The sequence below is a fragment of the Brachyhypopomus gauderio genome, chromosome 2 (assembly GCF_052324685.1).
Source record: "Brachyhypopomus gauderio isolate BG-103 chromosome 2, BGAUD_0.2, whole genome shotgun sequence".
In the NCBI taxonomy this organism is placed as follows: domain Eukaryota; kingdom Metazoa; phylum Chordata; class Actinopteri; order Gymnotiformes; family Hypopomidae; genus Brachyhypopomus; species Brachyhypopomus gauderio.
This window is the reverse complement of record NC_135212.1, coordinates 12,497,192-12,520,414: the sequence shown is the minus strand read 5'-3', so window position 1 is coordinate 12,520,414 and position 23,223 is coordinate 12,497,192. Positions and strand designations below refer to the sequence as shown.

General features: G+C 42.1%; 1 protein-coding gene across 1 annotated transcript in view; it reads right to left on the bottom strand.

Moving 5' to 3' along the window:
- The window catches only part of bahcc1a (BAH domain and coiled-coil containing 1a), a 71,676-nt gene that overhangs the window by 47,537 nt on the left and 916 nt on the right, over window positions 1–23,223 (bottom strand). Inside the window, 1 exon segment of the mRNA XM_076987268.1 lies at window positions 21,230–21,550. Coding sequence (XP_076843383.1) covers window positions 21,230–21,401 — 172 coding nt within the window. The 5' untranslated portion in view covers window positions 21,402–21,550.

The following is a 23,223-nucleotide window of genomic DNA, read 5'->3' as shown; positions in this document are numbered from 1 at the left end:
AGGCTAAACTGAAGGCTTCCTATTCTCTTAAGTAGGGTCAACATTCCTATCAGACAGGTTCATGAGCAAAGGGCAAGATTCATCTGTGTGTGTGTGTGTGTGTGTGTGTGTGTGTGTGTGTGTGTGTGTGTGTGTGTGTGTGTGTGTGTGTGTGTGTTTGTGTGTGAATGCAGCTGTGTTGTAAAGTGTTTACGTGCAGTATAAATTAAAGTATTAGCACCTAAGCAAACAGCCTCAGTGAGAGAGACACTGACCTCCTGAACGAGGAGAGAACAAAAATGAATAAATAGTGAATTAGGGGGGAAGCAAGACTGAGGAAAGAGTGACTGAAGAGTGACCGAAGGGTGAGCAGAGTGAGCAAAGAGTGACCATGTCTGTCTCTCCCCTTTCTCTCACTCCCTCTCTCTCTCACTCCCCCTCTCTCTCACTCTCACTCTCTCTCTATCCCTCTTTCTCTCTCTCTCTCACTCAGCCAACACCACAATCACTATTCTGTCTCTCATCTCTCATACAACCCACATCAACCAACCAGAGGTGTCAATTCCAGGTTCAGAAAGTAAAAGTCCTCACCAGGATTTTGCTCAAGCTTGCTAGATTTCCTGATTAGTGCAATCCAGGTAAAATTAGTGGAATCAACACAATCCAGGAAGCCTGAGCAAAATCCTGGTGAAGACTTTTACTTTCTGAACCTGGAATTGACACCTCTGCCAACCACACACATATATAAACCCAATGCACAAATATACACACACTCATCATGAAAACACACACACGCAAACACACACAACCCTGATACACACATATGCACACTCTCGCAGCCCCATTCGCACTCTCTCCAGCATGAAAACACACACACACACACACACACACCCGCTTACACACACACACACACACACACACACACACACACGCACACACACGCACACACACACACGCACACACACACACACATGCACGCGCATACACACACACACGTGCGCGCGCACATACACACACACACACACACACACACACACACACACACACACACACACACACACCATGCTCATGCACACACACACACATGCTCGCACACACACACACACACACACACACACTAACAGTCACTCACACAGGTGAGAGAAACTGTAGTTACAGATGTGTGTATACAACACACAGAGATAAGCACACATGCTCACTTTGATCCATGGGTTCTTGGATGAGAGCAATTAGGTGAGGTGCTTTTATTTCAAACGACTTCCATGTGTTTACTTGTGGTGTGAGTGGGGAGAACCAGTGTGTCACACAGACACCCAAACCCAGACACTCCAGCGATCGGTGAACATTCTATACATTTTTCCTTCTGTCCAGGTTGCATGTGATCCAGCTGGACACAGACCTGACCCAGAGCGACCCCAGCACAACCTTTCAGAGTGACCCCAGAGCTGACCCAAGAGCGACCCCAGAGTGGTGCCAACGCAACCCCAGAGCGACCCCAGAGCAGCCCCAAATCAGCCCCAGAGCGACCCCAGCCCGGCCCAGGGCCTGGAGTGTGAGCCCAGACTCCAGCCCGGGTTCACAGCCATCCACCCAGTTGTCACAGCAGGCTCGTAAGAGTGTGAAGTCTTACCAATCGGCCTTTTTACTGGCTGTTCCAGGCCGTAATATAAATCAGAGCTGCGGGTCGTTTGTGAAAGTGGAGAGAAAACGGTCACACGCAGGTGCCCGTACGTGAGACACCACGTAACGAGAGCTCGCTAAATTTGATGGAGCACCATAAACTCTCCCAAGGAGTGCAGCATGGTTGAGATGGGAGCACTAACGTGGTAACAGGGTTTCTAACCCTGCGTCTGGAGGAGTCCGTCTGTGTCTATAACACACACACGAAAAACACTTCTATATGCTAGTATGGCCAAGTCTCTGTCTTGAGCAGACTGACAGAGAGGCAGAGAGGGAGACAGAGAGAGAGAGAGACGGAGAGAGAGAGAGAGAGAGAGAGAGACAGAGAGAGACAGGGAGAGAAAGAGAGAAAGAGAGACTTTTTGTGGGGCAGGCAACATGTAATCATAGCCTGACCCCACTACAGATAGATGCATCTCAGAGGAAACAGCTCACTGTCATTCAGCTGATGACCCAAGCACACACACACACCCACACACACACACACACACCTACACACACACACACACGCACGCACGCACGCACGCACGCACACACACACACACACACACACACACACACACACACACACACACACACACGTACAGTGTTGGTAACAGTCAAAATCCTTGACAAAATACCTGAGAACACACACACCATGTAAATCTGATAACGAAGTGAAAACAAAGATCTATTAAAAGCATAAACACAAAGAGAATGAGAGAATGGGAAGAAAGAGAGAAAGAGAGAGAGACAGAGAGAGGAGGAGATGGAGAGAGAAATAGAGAGATGGAGAGAAACAGCGAGAGAGGGAGTCAGTCAGAGAAAGCTAGAGAAAGACAGGGAGACAGAGAGAGAGAGAGAGAGAGAGAGAGAGAGAGAGAGAGAGAGAGAGAGAGAGAGAGAGAGAGAGAGAGAGAGAGAGAGAGAGAGAGGGAGACAGTCTGTCTCTCCCATTAACATTATTCACTGGGGCATCACTGTGTTTGTCACTTCAAAGTGTTGCAGGCTATTAATCAGACATGACGCTACACCCCCCTGCTCACCCCCACCTCATCTCCACCGTCCACAGAACACTAGAAAACACCTCCCACCCCTCCTCCACCCACCTGCACACAATGAAGTCATCATTACCGCACGCAGTCCCAGTGACACGCCATTACCCGCACTCACACACACACACACAGACACACACACACACATTCCGCTGATTTATTTACCTGCTGGGCACCATAACACATGTTTTCACTGGGACACACACTCGTGTGCATGCACACACACATTTGGGTTTTTATGGGGTCCTACATACATCACATGTGTATTATATGGTCATTTTCTTGGCCTGACCCAAAGCTCCCCTCAGTACCCAACTGGACCTCTTTCCACTGAATATATGAGTCATACATACATGTGCAGCTGCTGCAAACACACTGCACTTCTCAGTCACCTGTTGTCCTCTTGCTTTGCTATATATCAAAGACACACACACACACACACAACACGTGTGGATTCCCCATCAGAGTGGGTTGATGGGCCAGATCCTTTGCCGTTTCAAAAGACCATAAATGTGGGCGTGGCCAGATGTGTGTAGCCCCTCCCTCTCCCCGCCCCTTCTCCCAGTGCAGCAGTGGGACCATCACTCCTGTTGGGCGGGGGGGGATTAGCTTTAGGGCCTCTGCTGTCGCCTTCATATTAGATAGATTTTATACAACACTAATCCCTGGGACTCTGCTCCTGGCAGTGTGTGTGTGTGTGTGTGTGTGTGTGTGTGTGTGTGTGTGTGTGTGTGTGTGTGTGTGTGTGTGTGTGTGTGTGTGTGTGTGTGTGTGTGTGTGTGTGGGATATCCTTGCCACGCGCTTGGGTTGCACTTGTCCCAAAACTCGCGGGTCGAGGCTGCCATGCCGACGGCTGCCATGCCGACGGCTGCCATGCCGACGGCTGCCATGCCGACGGCTGCCATGCCGCCTGGAGTGGGTCAGGCCGGTGTGTGTGGTGGGGAAAACACTCCATGGACAAACTGGGACACGACATCTTTTCCTTCAAGCACAATGACAAGGAGAATTCTGCTGTGTTAATGATATACACACACATACAGAGAGAGAGGCAGCGCAGACTAGTGGCTGAACCACGCAACTGCACACAGGACAGAACTCAGTAACACACGTCAGCAGGTCACCAATACAAGTAACATGTAACCCATATCAATAACATGTACACCAGTAACACCTACACCAGTAACATGAATACCAGTGACATTCACCAGTAACACGTACAACTATAACACATATACCAGTTGCACACACACCAGTACCATATACACCAGTTACACACACACCGGTAACATATACACCAGTTACACATACACCAGTAACATATACACCAGTTACACACACACCAGTAACATATACACCTGTTACACACACACACCAGTATCATATACACCAGTTACACACACACCAGTAACATATACACCAGTTACACACATGCCAGTAACATATACACCAGTTACACACACACCAGTAACATATACACCAGTTACACACACACCAGTAACATATACACCAGTAACATTATAACCCGGCACTGACTCTCACAGGTGCATGGTAACTATGACAACACCAGATACGTTTTAATCAGTGTTACAGGTAGCCGGACAGAATCAGTAGAAAAGCACCACACTCGTGTACACATCACACACACACACACACACACACACACACACACACACACACACACACACACACACACACACACACACACACACACACACACACACACACACACACACACACACACACACTGCGGCAGAGACAGCTGTGCACTAGTCCTCTCACCACACGCTCGAGGGCTGGACCAGAACTCCGCACGGTGCTGCCGTGACCACGCAGACACCTACCTCCATGGATCATATATATTCGGACATCCTGCACAAAATATTTTGGTGCAAAGAATTTATTATAATTCTGCTGCTGGATTATTATTATTATTATTATTAAATGGTTCCAGCTGCAGGTGTGTAAGGGGCCTCCTCTCCCCCAGGGTCCAGCAGGCACATGAAAAGAAGCAGAGCTGCACCTGTCAGGGGCCCAGGGGCAAGTGCCCCCCCCCCCCCAGGGTCCCACGAGAGGGCCGCATCCCTCTGGCTCCAACATCCTCCACCCACCCACCCGCCCCCAACCATAAACACAACAGCCCTCTGTGTGCCGCTCACCCAGAGATTAGGACAATAAAACCGAAATTAAAAACAAGGAATCAGGCATTCATGCTTGAGCTGTTAATAATGTCCTACAGCTGTTACACGCAGTGCAGCCATGCTCAGAGGTTTGGCCACAGGCAGCCTGACGAGGTCCTCAACACACACACACACACACACACACACACAGGCAGAGAGAGATGGGAAAGAGAGAAGAAGGAAGCATACACTTCACATACTTACAAGTTTCCTAAACATCTTTGTTTCAGCCTTTACTTCTTTTCCTTTTCTCTCTCTCCCTCTCATTCTTTCTCTCCCCTTCTTTCCCCCCTCTCTCTCTGCCCCTCTCTCCCACCCTCTCTCTCTCTCTCTCTCTCTCTCTCTGTAGTCTTACATGCAGCTGCCCTGAGCGTCACGCTTACTCAGCTAAAGTGTAAAAATAGACGCGAGCGTTTTGAAATGTTAGCCTGCTAGCGTGATACGGCAACACTCGGCCCGCTGTCTTTGTGTTTGGCTGGCGCGTCCGCAGAGAAGGGTAGGGCCACACGGCACACACACACACACACACACACACACACGGCACACACACACTGCACACACATACTGCACACACACATGGCACATACACACAGCAGGGCGCTGAGCGGGAGCTCACACACTCACACACACGTGTGCACACACAAACACCCACACACGTGCACACACACACACACACGCATGCGCACATACCTGCACACAAACACAAATGCTGACCACTTTTACACACCTCAGGCATGCCTTGCTTCATTGACACAGTCAACAAATAAACCTCACCCCACACACACATACACACACACACATACGTACACACAGGCTCACACACACAAACACTACACGTAAACATACACTGACACCCACACATACACTGGTACCCATGCTCACACACATACACACAGAGACACAAACCCACAGAGAGCCACACACACACACACACAGACACAAACATACACTCAGATATGTGACTTCACACACAAAAGCACACACACATTCACACACATCCACACATTTCTAAGTACACTGTCACACACTGAACAAATATAGACTGAAAAGAGGACCACCACTCAGAACAGCGTAAGGCTTCCTCAAATAACAGCTTATTTGCTTTACTACAAAATCAGTTATTTAAGATTTTAATGGACTACTACCAAGAACATGAACATGCAGCCGCTGCTCCTGCAGGGTTTTGGCACTGACACAAGCCTCACAGCTTCTCCTGTGCTGCAGGATTCTTACACTTCAGATTTATGAAACCCTTATTATGAGATACTTGAAGCACTTGCAAACACTGACGCGAGTGTCACTCACTCACCCTCACAACTACAGGTGTTTGTGGATGTGTGGATGTGTGGATGTGCAGGACAGATCCTTGCAGACACGCCAACGTGAGGGGCGGGTGGAAACTGCACGGACAATGCAGACCAATTGGACAAGATGATTCGTGTGAACATAGGAGGGCGAATCTCGGAGGAACAGTGCAAGATCGCAAATCGAGACCCCTGTGTTAAGGTGTAGCTAGGAGAAGCCACGCCTACATTGGTCTAGAGTGACTACCAAGGGATTCTGGGAAAAGGCATCAGAGAAGCGTGTTTGCCATGTGGCGAGGTACTGAGAAGACATATGGAGAGAGAGAGTAACAGATAGAGAGGTGAGTGGGTGGAGAGAGAGAGTAACAGATAGAGAGGTGAGTGGGTGGAGAGAGAGAGAGAGTAACAGATAGAGAGGTGAGTGGGTGGAGAGAGAGAGAGTGTAACAGATAGAGAGGTGAGTGGGTGGAGAGAGAGAGAGTAACAGATAGAGAGGTGAGTGGGTGGAGAGACAGAGTAACAGATAGAGAGGTGAGTGGGTGGAGAGACAGAGAGTGTAACAGATAGAGAGGTGAGTGGGTGGAGAGACAGAGAGTGTAACAGATAGAGAGGTGAGTGGGTGGAGAGGCAGAGAGTGTAACAGATAGCGAGGTGAATGGGTGGAGAGAGAGAGTGTGTAACAGATAGAGAGGTGAGTGGGTGGAGAGAGAGAGAGAGTAACAGATAGAGAGGTGAGTGGTTGGAGAGAGAGAGAGTGTAACAGATAGCGAGGTGAGTGGGTGGAGAGAGAGAGAGTGTAACAGATAGAGAGGTGAGTGGGTGGAGAGAGAGAGAGTAACAGATAGAGAGGTGAGTGGGTAGAGAGAGAGAGAGTAACAGATAGAGAGGTGAGTGGGTGGAGAGAGAGAGAGAGTAACAGATAGAGAGGTGAGTGGGTGGAGAGAGAGAGAGTAACAGATAGAGAGGTGAGTGGGTGGAGAGAGAGAGAGAGTAACAGATAGAGAGGTGAGTGGGTAGAGAGAGAGAGAGAGTAACAGATAGAGAGGTGAGTGGGTGGAGAGAGAGAGAGTAACAGATAGAGAGGTGAGTGGGTGGAGAGACAGAGAGTGTAACAGATAGCGAGGTGAGTGGGTAGAGAGAGAGAGAGTAACAGATAGAGAGGTGAGTGGGTGGAGAGAGAGAGAGAGTAACAGATAGAGAGGTGAGTGGGTGGAGAGAGAGAGAGAGTAACAGATAGAGAGGTGAGTGGGTAGAGAGAGAGAGAGTAACAGATAGAGAGGTGAGTGGGTGGAGAGAGAGAGAGTAACAGATAGAGAGGTGAGTGGGTGGAGAGACAGAGAGTGTAACAGATAGCGAGGTGAATGGGTGGAGAGAGAGAGTGTGTAACAGATAGAGAGGTGAGTGGGTGGAGAGAGAGAGAGAGTAACAGATAGAGAGGTGAGTGGGTGGAGAGAGAGAGAGTGTAACAGATAGAGAGGTGAGTGGGTAGAGAGAGAGAGAGTAACAGATAGAGAGGTGAGTGGGTAGAGAGAGAGAGAGTAACAGATAGAGAGGTGAGTGGGTGGAGAGAGAGAGAGAGTAACAGATAGAGAGGTGAGTGGGTGGAGAGAGAGAGAGAGTAACAGATAGAGAGGTGAGTGGGTGGAGAGAGAGAGAGTAACAGATAGAGAGGTGAGTGGGTAGAGAGAGAGAGTAACAGATAGAGAGGTGAGTGGGTGGAGAGAGAGAGAGTAACAGATAGAGAGGTGAGTGGGTGGAGAGAGAGAGAGAGTAACAGATAGAGAGGTGAGTGGGTGGAGAGAGAGAGAGTAACAGATAGAGAGGTGAGTGGGTGGAGAGAGAGAGAGTAACAGATAGAGAGGTGAGTGGGTGGAGAGAGAGAGAGTAACAGATAGAGAGGTGAGTGGGTAGAGAGAGAGAGTAACAGATAGAGAGGTGAGTGGGTGGAGAGAGAGAGAGTAACAGATAGAGAGGTGAGTGGGTGGAGAGACAGAGAGTGTAACAGATAGAGAGGTGAGTGGGTGGAGAGACAGAGAGTGTAACAGATAGCGAGGTGAATGGGTGGAGAGAGAGAGTGTGTAACAGATAGAGAGGTGAGTGGGTGGAGAGAGAGAGAGTAACAGATAGAGAGGTGAGTGGGTGGAGAGAGAGAGAGAGTAACAGATAGAGAGGTGAGTGGGTGGAGAAAGAGAGAGAGTAACAGATAGAGAGGTGAGTGGGTGGAGAGAGTTGTACACACACACACACACACACACACACACACACACACACACACACACACACACACACACACACATGCTCTGTGGACTCTACAGTCTGAAAGTGCCTGTAAATAAATAAATAAACACAAAGAGTTTTTTGGCATCTTCTGGCACACAAACACACACGCTTGTGCGAACACACACACACACACACATGATCACACACATACACGCACACACACACAAACACACACACACACACAAGCTGCCCCACATGTCCCACTCCTGATGAGCAGAACTGTCCCTCTCTGCTCTCATACTTCAAAGAGTGTCCCGAAACCTCTTTTCTGCTAGGCCAGATCTGAAAATAACTGTTGTGTGATGAAGCTGTCTGAGTCTGGCTCCTCCCAGTGGAGGCACTGACGGCCCGGCTGCCAGAAGGACAGTAATATCCACAGCCTCCGTTTGCTTTAGAGCAAAACGTCACTCCAAAATGATAACATCCAATAAAAGTCCGTTACAGTCGCGGTTTCCCAGGGATCCGGTGTCCTCTAGATCTCATGGCTTTCTGGCAGGGGGAACATTTGGGGTGAGGTATTGCTTTAAGGATTGTCTGGAGGCAAAGGGAGACAACGCCTGCAAATTTTATGGTCCACCAACGGCGCCTTGCCCAACAAACACCTTCGCCAGCTGAGGGAACGCTGCAGCCGGTCGTAAACACACACCACACACTTTCTCAGCGCCGGCAAACACCTGCGTCTGCCTTTGAAGCTCCACTTTCTCATCCCTCTCACTGGAGGGACCTTCCAGCGATACGGCGCTCAATAAAAACCTTGCAGAAACGCAATTTATTCCACTTGGAGAACAACAACGGAATACATCACCATGACATTTTGAGGGATCGGGCGGATTGTGGAGAGAACCTGTGAAGGAGGCTCAGATCAGGCAGGACACGTAAACCAGGGGAGTGATGGTGACTTTGACTTCACAGACAATGAAAGACTGGGGGGGGGTGAATGGCTCTGCTTCTTAATCTTTAAACAACATGCCATAAAACACACACACACACACACACACACACACACACACACACACACACACACACACACACTCACTCAGCAACAATGGCCTGCAGTGTGGAGGAGGTCATGGGAGTTGGAGGAGGGGCCAGGAAACGCCTCTGGTCTCCCCAGTAACAACACTGACTTTACTGATAAAAGGTGTGTGTGTGTGTGTGTGTGTGTGTGTGTGTGTGTGTGTGTGTGTGTGTGTGTGTGTGTGTGTGTGTGTACAGTCATTAAGTGATCCACTCATGAAGTGATCTCTGCCTATTTAATAAACATGCATTCATCATGATATTCAGTGACAAATCCTAATAATCAATTGTGGATGATTTCATACCGCTAAGAAGTGGTAAAAATATCGTGGCATGCTGTTGCATAGAGGATACAGCTATTACACTGTTACACTATTACAGTATTCATCTACTACCGTATTCCACTATTACACTGTTCCACTATTACAGTATTCATCTACTACCATATTCCACTATTACACTGTTCCACTATTACAGTATTCATCTACTACCATATTCCACTATTACACTGTTCCACTATTACAGTATTCATCTACTACCATATTCCACTATTACACTGTTCCACTATTACAGTATTCATCTACTACCATATTCCACTATTACACTGTTCCACTATTACAGTATTCATCTACTACCATATTCCACTATTACACTGTTCCACTATTACAGTATTCATCTACTACCGTATTCCACTATTACACTGTTCCACTATTACAGTATTCATCTACTACCGTATTCCACTATTACACTGTTCCACTATTACAGTATTCATCTACTACCATATTCCACTATTACACTGTTCCACTATTACAGTATTCATCTACTACCGTATTCCACTATTACACTGTTCCACTATTACAGTATTCATCTACTACTATATTCCACTATTACACTGTTCCACTATTACAGTATTCATCTACTACCATATTCCACTATTACACTGTTCCACTATTACAGTATTCATCTACTACCGTATTCCACTATTACACTGTTCCACTATTACAGTATTCATCTACTACCGTATTCCACTATTACACTGTTCCACTATTACAGTATTCATCTACTACCGTATTCCACTATTACACTGTTCCACTATTACAGTATTCATCTACTACTATATTCCACTATTACACTGTTCCACTATTACAGTATTCATCTACTACCATATTCCACTATTACACTGTTCCACTATTACAGTATTCATCTACTACTATATTCCACTATTACACTGTTCCACTATTACAGTATTCATCTACTACCATATTCCACTATTACAGTATTCATCTACTACCGTATTCCACTATTACACTGTTCCACTATTACAGTATTCATCTACTACTATATTCCACTATTACACTGTTACACTATTACAGTATTCATCTACTACCATATTCCACTATTACACTGTTCCACTATTACAGTATTCATCTACTACCGTATTCCACTATTACACTGTTCCACTATTACAGTATTCATCTACTACCGTATTCCACTATTACACTGTTCCACTATTACAGTATTCATCTACTACCATATTCCACTATTACACTGTTCCACTATTACAGTATTAATCTACTACCATATTCCACTATTACACTGTTCCACTATTACAGTATTCATCTACTACCGTATTCCACTATTACACTGTTCCACTATTACAGTATTCATCTACTACCATATTCCACTATTACACTGTTCCACTATTACAGTATTCATCTACTACTATATTCCACTATTACACTGTTCCACTATTACAGTATTCATCTACTACCGTATTCCACTATTACACTGTTCCACTATTACAGTATTCATCTACTACCATATTCCACTATTACACTGTTCCACTATTACAGTATTCATCTACTACCATATTCCACTATTACAGTATTCATCTACTACCGTATTCCACTATTACACTGTTCCACTATTACAGTATTCATCTACTACTATATTCCACTATTACACTGTTACACTATTACAGTATTCATCTACTACCGTATTCCACTATTACACTGTTCCACTATTACAGTATTCATCTACTACCGTATTCCACTATTACACTGTTCCACTATTACAGTATTCATCTACTACCATATTCCACTATTACACTGTTCCACTATTACAGTATTCATCTACTACCATATTCCACTATTACACTGTTCCACTATTACAGTATTCATCTACTACCGTATTCCACTATTACACTGTTCCACTATTACAGTATTCATCTACTACCATATTCCACTATTACACTGTTCCACTATTACAGTATTCATCTACTACTATATTCCACTATTACACTGTTCCACTATTACAGTATTCATCTACTACCGTATTCCACTATTACACTGTTCCACTATTACAGTATTCATCTACTACCATATTCCACTATTACACTGTTCCACTATTACAGTATTCATCTACTACTATATTCCACTATTACACTGTTCCACTATTACAGTATTCATCTACTACCATATTCCACTATTACACTGTTCCACTATTACAGTATTCATCTACTACCATATTCCACTATTACACTGTTCCACTATTACAGTATTCATCTACTACTATATTCTACTATTACACTGTTCCATTATTACAGTATTCATCTACTACTATATTCCACTATTACACTGTTCCACTATTACAGTATTCATCTACTACCATACTCCACTATTACACTGTTCCACTATTACAGTATTCATCTACTACCATATTCCACTATTACACTGTTCCACTATTACAGTATTCATCTACTACCATATTCCACTATTACACTGTTACACTATTACAGTATTCATCTACTACCGTATTCCACTATTACACTGTTCCACTATTACAGTATTCATCTACTACTATATTCCACTATTACACTGTTCCACTATTACAGTATTCATCTACTACTATATTCCACTATTACACTGTTCCACTATTACAGTATTCATCTACTACCATATTCCACTATTACACTGTTCCACTATTACAGTATTCATCTACTACCGTATTCCACTATTACACTGTTCCACTATTACAGTATTCATCTACTACCGTATTCCACTATTACACTGTTCCACTATTACAGTATTCATCTACTACCATATTCCACTATTACACTGTTCCACTATTACAGTATTCATCTACTACCGTATTCCACTATTACACTGTTCCACTATTACAGTATTCATCTACTACCGTATTCCACTATTACACTGTTCCACTATTACAGTATTCATCTACTACCGTATTCCACTATTACACTGTTCCACTATTACAGTATTCATCTACTACCGTATTCCACTATTACACTGTTCCACTATTACAGTATTCATCTACTACTATATTCCACTATTACACTGTTCCACTATTACAGTATTCATCTACTACTATATTCCACTATTACACTGTTCCACTATTACAGTATTCATCTACTACTATATTCCACTATTACACTGTTCCACTATTACAGTATTCATCTACTACCATATTCCACTATTACACTGTTCCACTATTACAGTATTCATCTACTACCGTATTCCACTATTACACTGTTCCACTATTACAGTATTCATCTACTACCGTATTCCACTATTACACTGTTCCACTATTACAGTATTCATCTACTACCGTATTCCACTATTACACTGTTCCACTATTACAGTATTCATCTACTACCGTATTCCACTATTACACTGTTCCACTATTACAGTATTCATCTACTACCGTATTCCACTATTACACTGTTCCACTATTACAGTATTCATCTACTACCGTATTCCACTATTACACTGTTCCACTATTACAGTATTCATCTACTACCGTATTCCACTATTACACTGTTCCACTATTACAGTATTCATCTACTACCATATTCCACTATTACACTGTTCCACTATTACAGTATTCATCTACTACCGTATTCCACTATTACACTGTTCCACTATTACAGTATTCATCTACTACCATATTCCACTATTACACTGTTCCACTATTACAGTATTCATCTACTACCATATTCCACTATTACACTGTTCCACTATTACAGTATTCATCTACTACCGTATTCCACTATTACACTGTTCCACTATTACAGTATTCATCTACTACCGTATTCCACTATTACACTGTTCCACTATTACAGTATTCATCTACTACCGTATTCCACTATTACACTGTTCCACTATTACAGTATTCATCTACTACCGTATTCCACTATTACACTGTTCCACTATTACAGTATTCATCTACTACCGTATTCCACTATTACACTGTTCCACTATTACAGTATTCATCTACTACCGTATTCCACTATTACACTGTTCCACTATTACAGTATTCATCTACTACCGTATTCCACTATTACACTGTTCCACTATTACAGTATTCATCTACTACCGTATTCCACTATTACACTGTTCCACTATTACAGTATTCATCTACTACCATATTCCACTATTACACTGTTCCACTATTACAGTATTCATCTACTACCGTATTCCACTATTACACTGTTCCACTATTACAGTATTCATCTACTACCGTATTCCACTATTACACTGTTCCACTATTACAGTATTCATCTACTACTATATTCCACTATTACACTGTTCCACTATTACAGTATTCATCTACTACTATATTCCACTATTACACTGTTCCACTATTACAGTATTCATCTACTACCATATTCCACTATTACACTGTTCCACTATTACAGTATTCATCTACTACCGTATTCCACTATTACACTGTTCCACTATTACAGTATTCATCTACTACCGTATTCCACTATTACACTGTTCCACTATTACAGTATTCATCTACTACCATATTCCACTATTACACTGTTCCACTATTACAGTATTCATCTACTACCGTATTCCACTATTACACTGTTCCACTATTACAGTATTCATCTACTACCGTATTCCACTATTACACTGTTCCACTATTACAGTATTCATCTACTACCGTATTCCACTATTACACTGTTCCACTATTACAGTATTCATCTACTACCGTATTCCACTATTACACTGTTCCACTATTACAGTATTCATCTACTACTATATTCCACTATTACACTGTTCCACTATTACAGTATTCATCTACTACTATATTCCACTATTACACTGTTCCACTATTACAGTATTCATCTACTACTATATTCCACTATTACACTGTTCCACTATTACAGTATTCATCTACTACCATATTCCACTATTACACTGTTCCACTATTACAGTATTCATCTACTACCGTATTCCACTATTACACTGTTCCACTATTACAGTATTCATCTACTACCGTATTCCACTATTACACTGTTCCACTATTACAGTATTCATCTACTACCGTATTCCACTATTACACTGTTCCACTATTACAGTATTCATCTACTACCGTATTCCACTATTACACTGTTCCACTATTACAGTATTCATCTACTACCGTATTCCACTATTACACTGTTCCACTATTACAGTATTCATCTACTACCGTATTCCACTATTACACTGTTCCACTATTACAGTATTCATCTTCTACCGTATTCCACTATTACACTGTTCCACTATTACAGTATTCATCTACTACCATATTCCACTATTACACTGTTCCACGATTACAGTATTCATCTACTACCGTATTCCACTATTACACTGTTCCACTATTACAGTATTCATCTACTACCATATTCCACTATTACACTGTTCCACTATTACAGTATTCATCTACTACCATATTCCACTATTACACTGTTCCACTATTACAGTATTCATCTACTACCGTATTCCACTATTACACTGTTCCACTATTACAGTATTCATCTACTACCGTATTCCACTATTACACTGTTCCACTATTACAGTATTCATCTACTACCGTATTCCACTATTACACTGTTCCACTATTACAGTATTCATCTACTACCGTATTCCACTATTACACTGTTCCACTATTACAGTATTCATCTACTACCGTATTCCACTATTACACTGTTCCACTATTACAGTATTCATCTACTACCGTATTCCACTATTACACTGTTCCACTATTACAGTATTCATCTACTACCGTATTCCACTATTACACTGTTCCACTATTACAGTATTCATCTACTACCGTATTCCACTATTACACTGTTCCACTATTACAGTATTCATCTACTACCATATTCCACTATTACACTGTTCCACTATTACAGTATTCATCTACTACCGTATTCCACTATTACACTGTTCCACTATTACAGTATTCATCTACTACCGTATTCCACTATTACACTGTTCCACTATTACAGTATTCATCTACTACCATATTCCACTATTACACTGTTCCACTATTACAGTATTCATCTACTACCATATTCCACTATTACACTGTTCCACTATTACAGTATTCATCTACTACCGTATTCCACTATTACACTGTTCCACTATTACAGTATTCATCTACTACCGTATTCCACTATTACACTGTTCCACTATTACAGTATTCATCTACTAACATATTCCACTATTACACTGTTCCACTAATACAGTATTCATCTACTACCATATTCCACTATTACACTGTTCCACTATTACAGTATTCATCTACTACCATATTCCACTATTACACTGTTCCACTATTACAGTATTCATCTACTACTATATTCCACTATTACACTGTTCCACTATTACAGTATTCATCTACTACCGTATTCCACTATTACACTGTTCCACTATTACAGTATTCATCTACTAACATATTCCACTATTACAGTGTTCCAATATTACAGTATTCATCTACTACCATATTCCACTATTACAGTATTTGTGTACTACCATATTACACTATTACAATATTCATCTATTACTGTATTCCACTATTACGGTGTTCCCCTATTACAGTATTCCACAATTACTGTATTCCAATATTACAGCCAGTATTCCTCTATTGCAAAATTTCACTATTGCAGTTTTCCATTATAACAAAATTGCACTATTACAGTATTTCACTATTCCACTATTACATGCTTATGGTATTCCACTATTGCCTCCAGTATTTCAGTATTAAAGTATTTCACTATTACAGTATTCCACAATTACATTCAGTATTTCACTATTACAGTACTTCACTATTACAGTTTTCCGCAATTATTATTATCCCACAATTATATTCAGTATTTAATAGTATTCCACTATTACAGTACTCCAATATAAAAGTATTCCAATACTACATTCAATATTCCACTATAACAGTACTTCAATATTACATCCAATATTCCACTTTTCCATTAGATTATTCCAATATTACCTCAAATATTCCACTATAACAGTATTTCCCTATTAGAGTATTCCAATATTACCTCAAGTATTCCACTATAACAGTATATCTCCATTAAAGTATTCCATTACCTCAAATATTCCACTATAACAGTATATCTCCATTAGAGTATTCCGATATTACCTCAAATATTCCACTTTAACAGTATTTCCCAACGAACGTATTCCAATATTATCTCAAATATTCCACTATAACAGTATTCCACTAAGTATTCCACTGTTACATCCAGTGCAATTTTCATGGACAATTGTAAGAGATTCTGAGCATCAAACGTGAGGTCTGACTGCCCAAGGCCCACTGACCCCGGGCTGCTTTACCACAAGATGTGTGAGAAACCGCCCAGCCTGGAGGAGGATTTTGCAACCATTTCACAGGGACAGGTCACAACACGACCAAGAGGAACGAGCGGCCATCTGGCCTCAGCTGCTGGCTTAACAGGGTCAGGAAAGCTCTAGAAAACAGCGTCTGAATATGTGGTCACCATAGGCTGTTATGGAGACAGGCACATGAACGGCTTTAGTGAGCTTTTTACATCTGATCCTGAAATACTGAGAGTCCTTTTAAAAGATGAATGTAAGTAAGCCTATGAGTATGTTAACAGAACATGTTAACTAGTGTGTGTAATGACTAGTACAGGTTTTGACCAGTGTGGGTGCTAACCAGTGAGGCTCTTCACTAGTGAGGCTCTTCACTAGTGAGGCTCTTCACTAGTGAGGCTCTTCACCAGTGAGGCTCTTCACCAGTGAGGCTCTTCACCAGTGAGCGTATTATCCAATGAAAATATCAACCAGTGAGGGTGTTTAGCCAGTATGTTAACCAGTAAAGTTAGTCAGTGAGGATGTTAACCAGTGAGGGTGTTAACCAGTGAGGATGTTAACCAGTAAAGGTGTTAACCAATGAGGGTGTTAACCAGTGAGCTTAATAACCAGTGAAGGTGTTAACCATTGAACATGTAGACCAATGACCATGTGAGGCCACTGAAAAGGGCAAGAAAAGTAACAACCCCCGTTATGACCTCTAGCATCAGTCCAACTACTGTCACTGGCACAGCCCCCAATATGACCACTATAGTAACCAGCCATAGCCACTAGCAATAGCACACGGTTCATTTTAGTGTTATGTTAGCAACAAACGAATAGCAGTGTACCTTTGACAGCAGTTGTAATTCTGGTTTAAAAAACAAACATACAAGGTGAATAATAGATATTCATATGGCATGTGTTAATGATACTATTGAATTCCACTAACCGCTTGTACCCAACTACTTGCTATTAGCTATATAAGAAGCCAGTTAGTCTATGCTAGAGAGGGCATAATAATGGTTATGTGTTTGCTCAATTTCAGTAATCTTGAATATGCAAATTGAATTTTGAGTGTATTACAAATAGCATCAAAACAGAAAATGTGTGTATTATTACAGGCATAGTTTGCATTGTGCAGAAAACAGTGAAGGCCAACATAACCTTAGGGAAGAGTACTCAAACATGGTCTCAGGGAAGAGTACTCAAACATAACCTCAGGGAAGAATACTCAAACATGGTCTCAGGGAAGAGTACTCAAACATAACCTCAGGGAAGAGTACTTAAACATAACCTCAGGGAAGAATACTCAAACATGGTCTCAGGGAAGAGTACTCAAACATAACCTCAGGGAAGAGTACTCAAACATGGTCTCAGGAAAGAATACTCAAACATAACCTCAGGGAAGAGTACTCAAACATAACCTCATGTAACAGTACTCCAACATGGCCCCAGGGAAGAGTACTACAACATGGCGTCAGAGAGTTTGACGCAAGATGCAAAGGAATCCTACGGTTTTGCTCAAGCACAGCCCACATTAAAATGAATTCTTGAACAAAACATTGTGGACATTAAAATATTAACATGCACTATAGCCATGTAAATAAGCTAATTATTAAAAATTATTAAAAGAAAAAAAACAAATAACCCCATCGCCTATCTTGATTATATGACTGTTGACATAAGCAGCACAGATGTCCACAGAAGCATCTTAACATGCCTGTAGTTCATAGGACAGTGTATAAACATTCAGAACGATGAACCAAATTACACTGCTACAAAGCAAATATGCAGTTTTCAAAAACTGGAATGTTCATCACTTTGCAGACTCAGTAACCTGATCTGAAATTCCACTAAGGATGGATTTCACTTCCTGGACACAAGACTGAAGGTACAATTCCTCTAACATCAGCAGGAGCTGAGGATTCTGCTCTGAGCGTCATGAGGGAAGAACACAACGTCCAGTGACGTCTGTGGGTTCCTCACTTCTGGCACTCGTTGGTTGTTAAGAACCAATGTGTTTACTGAACATGGCCATTTCAGATTATATATTTTGTCCATTTTACTTTTTGGTTTGGTGAACTGCATATAAATTCCCGTTAATATTATTTGGTCCACATGTTTATTATGTAAATCTCTCTATATCAAAGGTCTAGATACTTCATTCTAATTTTACGTTCATTGTTTGGTACCATGTGCTGGTTTATGCAGCCAAAACAGCAAACAATCTGTCCAGATACTTAGGCACTGCACTGAACCAAGACTGCACTGTTCTGGGCAAACCCAGAAATTATTAAATGGGCTGGTGATGTTTTATCCTCAAGAACAATACCCCACCTGTTTGACTCATTGAACAGTGATGACATCTGAGGGGAGGTTTGCGCGGCGATGAGGACCACGAGGGGACAGGAGAAGAGACGACATCCGGGTACCAGCACACCTGTCTGTACCTTTTAAACAATCTATATTCCCAATAACAGCAAGAACAAAGCATCTAAATCTATAAATATCACTCTGTGTGTGTGTGCGTGTGTGTGTGTGTGTGTGTGTGTGTGTGTGTGTGTGTGTGTGTGTGTGTGTGTGTGTGTGTGTGTGTGTGTGCGTGTGTATGTGTGTGTTCATGATTATATGACAAATACGTTTCTGCAGACGGCATCTCCTGTAGGAACTGGAGTGTTTGTTTAAAGAGACAGAACGAAAGTCCTCTGACCAGCTGCAGTTAAAGGCAGCATAATGGTCAAATTAACCTGACATAGACAACACAAATAAAAAATAAAACAAAATGTATCATTGCGACTTTATTACTCCAGAGAAAAATTAGTCTGCAATTACCATATTATGACTTAATTAATGAGTTTTGGAGGTTTGAAATCTGAGTTACATTAATAGCGCAATCAACATTTCTAGTGTAATTATCAAATAATTATGCCGTAAAAGTTGATGATTTTGTGGACCAAGAATCGACTTTGAAGTGTTATTCCATACAACCCTTGTTTTACTAAAATGTTTTACTAAAATGTTTTCCTGCCCTCTCCTTCACAAGCATTATGACACATCTGTATTTTGTCTTCTGTATTGTTTTTTTTTTACTATTTAAATAGATCAATTGTTAAAATATGTGTTTCATTTGACTGGACGTTTTTCACAGAGCTAGGTATATAATGCAGCTTTTATTTGAACCTTAAACAATAAAATATATAAATAAAATAAATACAAAAACCGTTCAGAAATGCACGTTATTTGGAAAATATACTTTAAAATGTCATACAAATAGCACTTTATTCCAGTATGGGATATTTTCATTGTACAATTCGTTTAGACTATCGGTGGGGTAATCAAACCATATTTGCATATAAGCAAAAATGAGTTTCTCCTTATGGGGCGAAGGACAAAGCAGGTTGTGGTGGGGACGATTCATGACCAAAATACAAAGTGTCCTCTCGTGTCTCCGGCCAGCCATTCTGTCCTCAACAGATATTCCCCTTAGGTATGGAAAAAGCGTGATTGTAGTCTGTATTCCTGCGTTAAGACTGCACATCTCGCAATATCGCCATAACTAATGCACGCTGCTCTGACTGATGCTGCTCGTGGAAACTCAACATACATAAAGCGCTCGTGAGGCCTGGAGTGATGGCTCGCCGCTCGCGCAGTGTCCATCATCCCACGCGCATGCGCACATCCGTCACGAGACCACGTCTTTTGTGCAAGCAGGTTTATTAACGCAGTCTGTTAATAAACCTATAAACAGCGTTCACGAAAATCTAGACCAAAAAACAACGTCTACAAGAAAAATAAATGGCGTCATGCAGAATTTGCCATAGGTCAAATGTAAATATACGTTTTAGGATTAATAAATTAAATTAATAATGTAATGCAAATAAAACATTTAAAGCAGATTTGTTTCATTCTTTTTGTGACCATAATACGAATTTGAATTATCAACCATAAAGCTTATTCATGAATTCCGCTCTTATGATATTTGTTATCATCAAACGCTTCACAATAATCTGAACGAGATTATAAGGCATCACCCGGGGCGTATAAATGATGTTCTTGTTAATATGTGACCGACAGAAACGCCGTTAACTATAAATATAGTGCCATAGCGTGAAGACAGCCCGGTCCAAACCTGAATGCGCTGCCACCGGGAGGTGGGACGGGTAGTATTTTGCAGGTGGGAAGTGAGCGGCGTGTTGGACGGAGCTGTGGCCGGCGGAGGGGATCCGAGAGGCGGCGCGCTGCACCAGGGCGCCCCGCGGTGACAGTAGATGTGCTGGAGCAGAGAAGTCCCGGCCGTCCATACCGGGTTGGGTTTAATCCGAGATCCGGAGGGTAGGAGAGGATCACCAAAACAAACCCATATATTATAATCCCGCTCGTCGTGTCTCAATGTCGCTTTCAGACCGAGTCTCGCCACTCCGGGTTGTGGTGCAGATTCCTATCATCTTTTCTGCAAAAGAAAAAAGACAGATTGCGCTAAATTAACGCGTAGCAGGATTATTTAATAATGATATGACATAAACTGTGAAATCGGGTATTTATCGTTTTTAGTCTACACTAATAATTGTGGAAAAACTGCCAACATGATGCATTGTAGAGAAGGAGTAAGCGAGACTTATACGGGCTTCAACTGCGACGTGAATGGACCGGGATGTCAAAGAGAAAGAAAAACACGGAATATGTCAAAATCAGATTATCTCCACAAAATACACAATATGCAAAAGGGTGTCATTCATCTGGCGTTATAAAGCGCAGGCCTTGGTAAAGAATATGCAGTGGACACTACATTCACTTCTTCACGCTGGAATAAGACAACTCCATCTATCAGACACACTGGGAGTGTGTGTGTCATCATTATGAACAGCATCTCGGATCATTTACATAGGGTGGAGGACCCACATAACGGCCTTAACTTCAATGGGTGATCTAATATATTACAATCATATGTTAGCATATGCTGGACAATATAAAATACAATTTTAAAAATTCGATTTCAGTTTCAATTGAAACATTTTCATTTTGTCTCAAATCCAGCACACTTACATAAAGCGCTCGACGCGTCTAAGCTTGATCATAAAACTGATTAATTGGCCCTTAATTGCTCTCAAATTAAACAGACTCAGCTCATTTTGACAGGATTTACCTATCCACGGTGATCAAGGCAGATATCAGCAGTGCAGAATTGTAGCTGTGTGTGTGTGTGTGTGTGTGTGTGTGTGTGTGTGTGTGTGTGTGTGTGTGTGTGTGTGTGTGTGTGTAAACAACTGCGCTTCTACACTCGTTCATCTGCTGTGACCTGTTCTGGCTGTTATAGTATAATTATATCGCTACCAGTATATACAAAACCCGAGAGTTGAAGGTCTGACTGTTAGATGAAGTCATTCATCTGGAAGGACCACAGCTACAGGCCAACATGTTCATCCACACTGGGATATAAAGTACCATTCTCCATTCTCACAGGCTACATGGGAAATATAGGCTGCCAAGAACGATTAGATGGAATTAAATATCTACCGAAACATTTAAATAAATAAAATTAAAAGCATAATCTACATGTAAATGTGTTTAATCCTGGTGTGAGTGGATGGTTTAATGGGGCAGTATGAGGCCCGGCGGTGAGTCTTTGTCTACACCGTGTCCCCTGTCAGCCATTACCGTTCACCACCGAGCACAAACTCCCCAACCAAACCGCACCTTTCTGAGAAAACCTCCCCGACAAAACCCAGCACAGCTGTTCTTAACGCACGCAAATACGGCTCATTTACTAGACTCCATTTATTTCACAGACGACAGGAAGGAGTCCGAAGTCTTTTTAAGTGACAAGGCAACCAAAGCGGTTTGTTTTGTCTCCTCTAACAATGAGCCGCATAAATGCGCGAGGACGATTTCTCGCTTTTCAGATTAAACTGATCAGGTACCATAATTCAAACCGACATCTAGTTTTTATAATGCACTCCAACGTATGAACGCAGATAATAAATCAAATGATTTTATAGGTTAGATCTTGCTGCGACCATCCGCGACGAGGCTGTCCGGGTGGGAGAGCTCTGGCCCTGGATACCGAGCACACAAACACCCCCTCTCTAGTTTATTATCTACCACAGAAATGCTGCTTTCAAACTG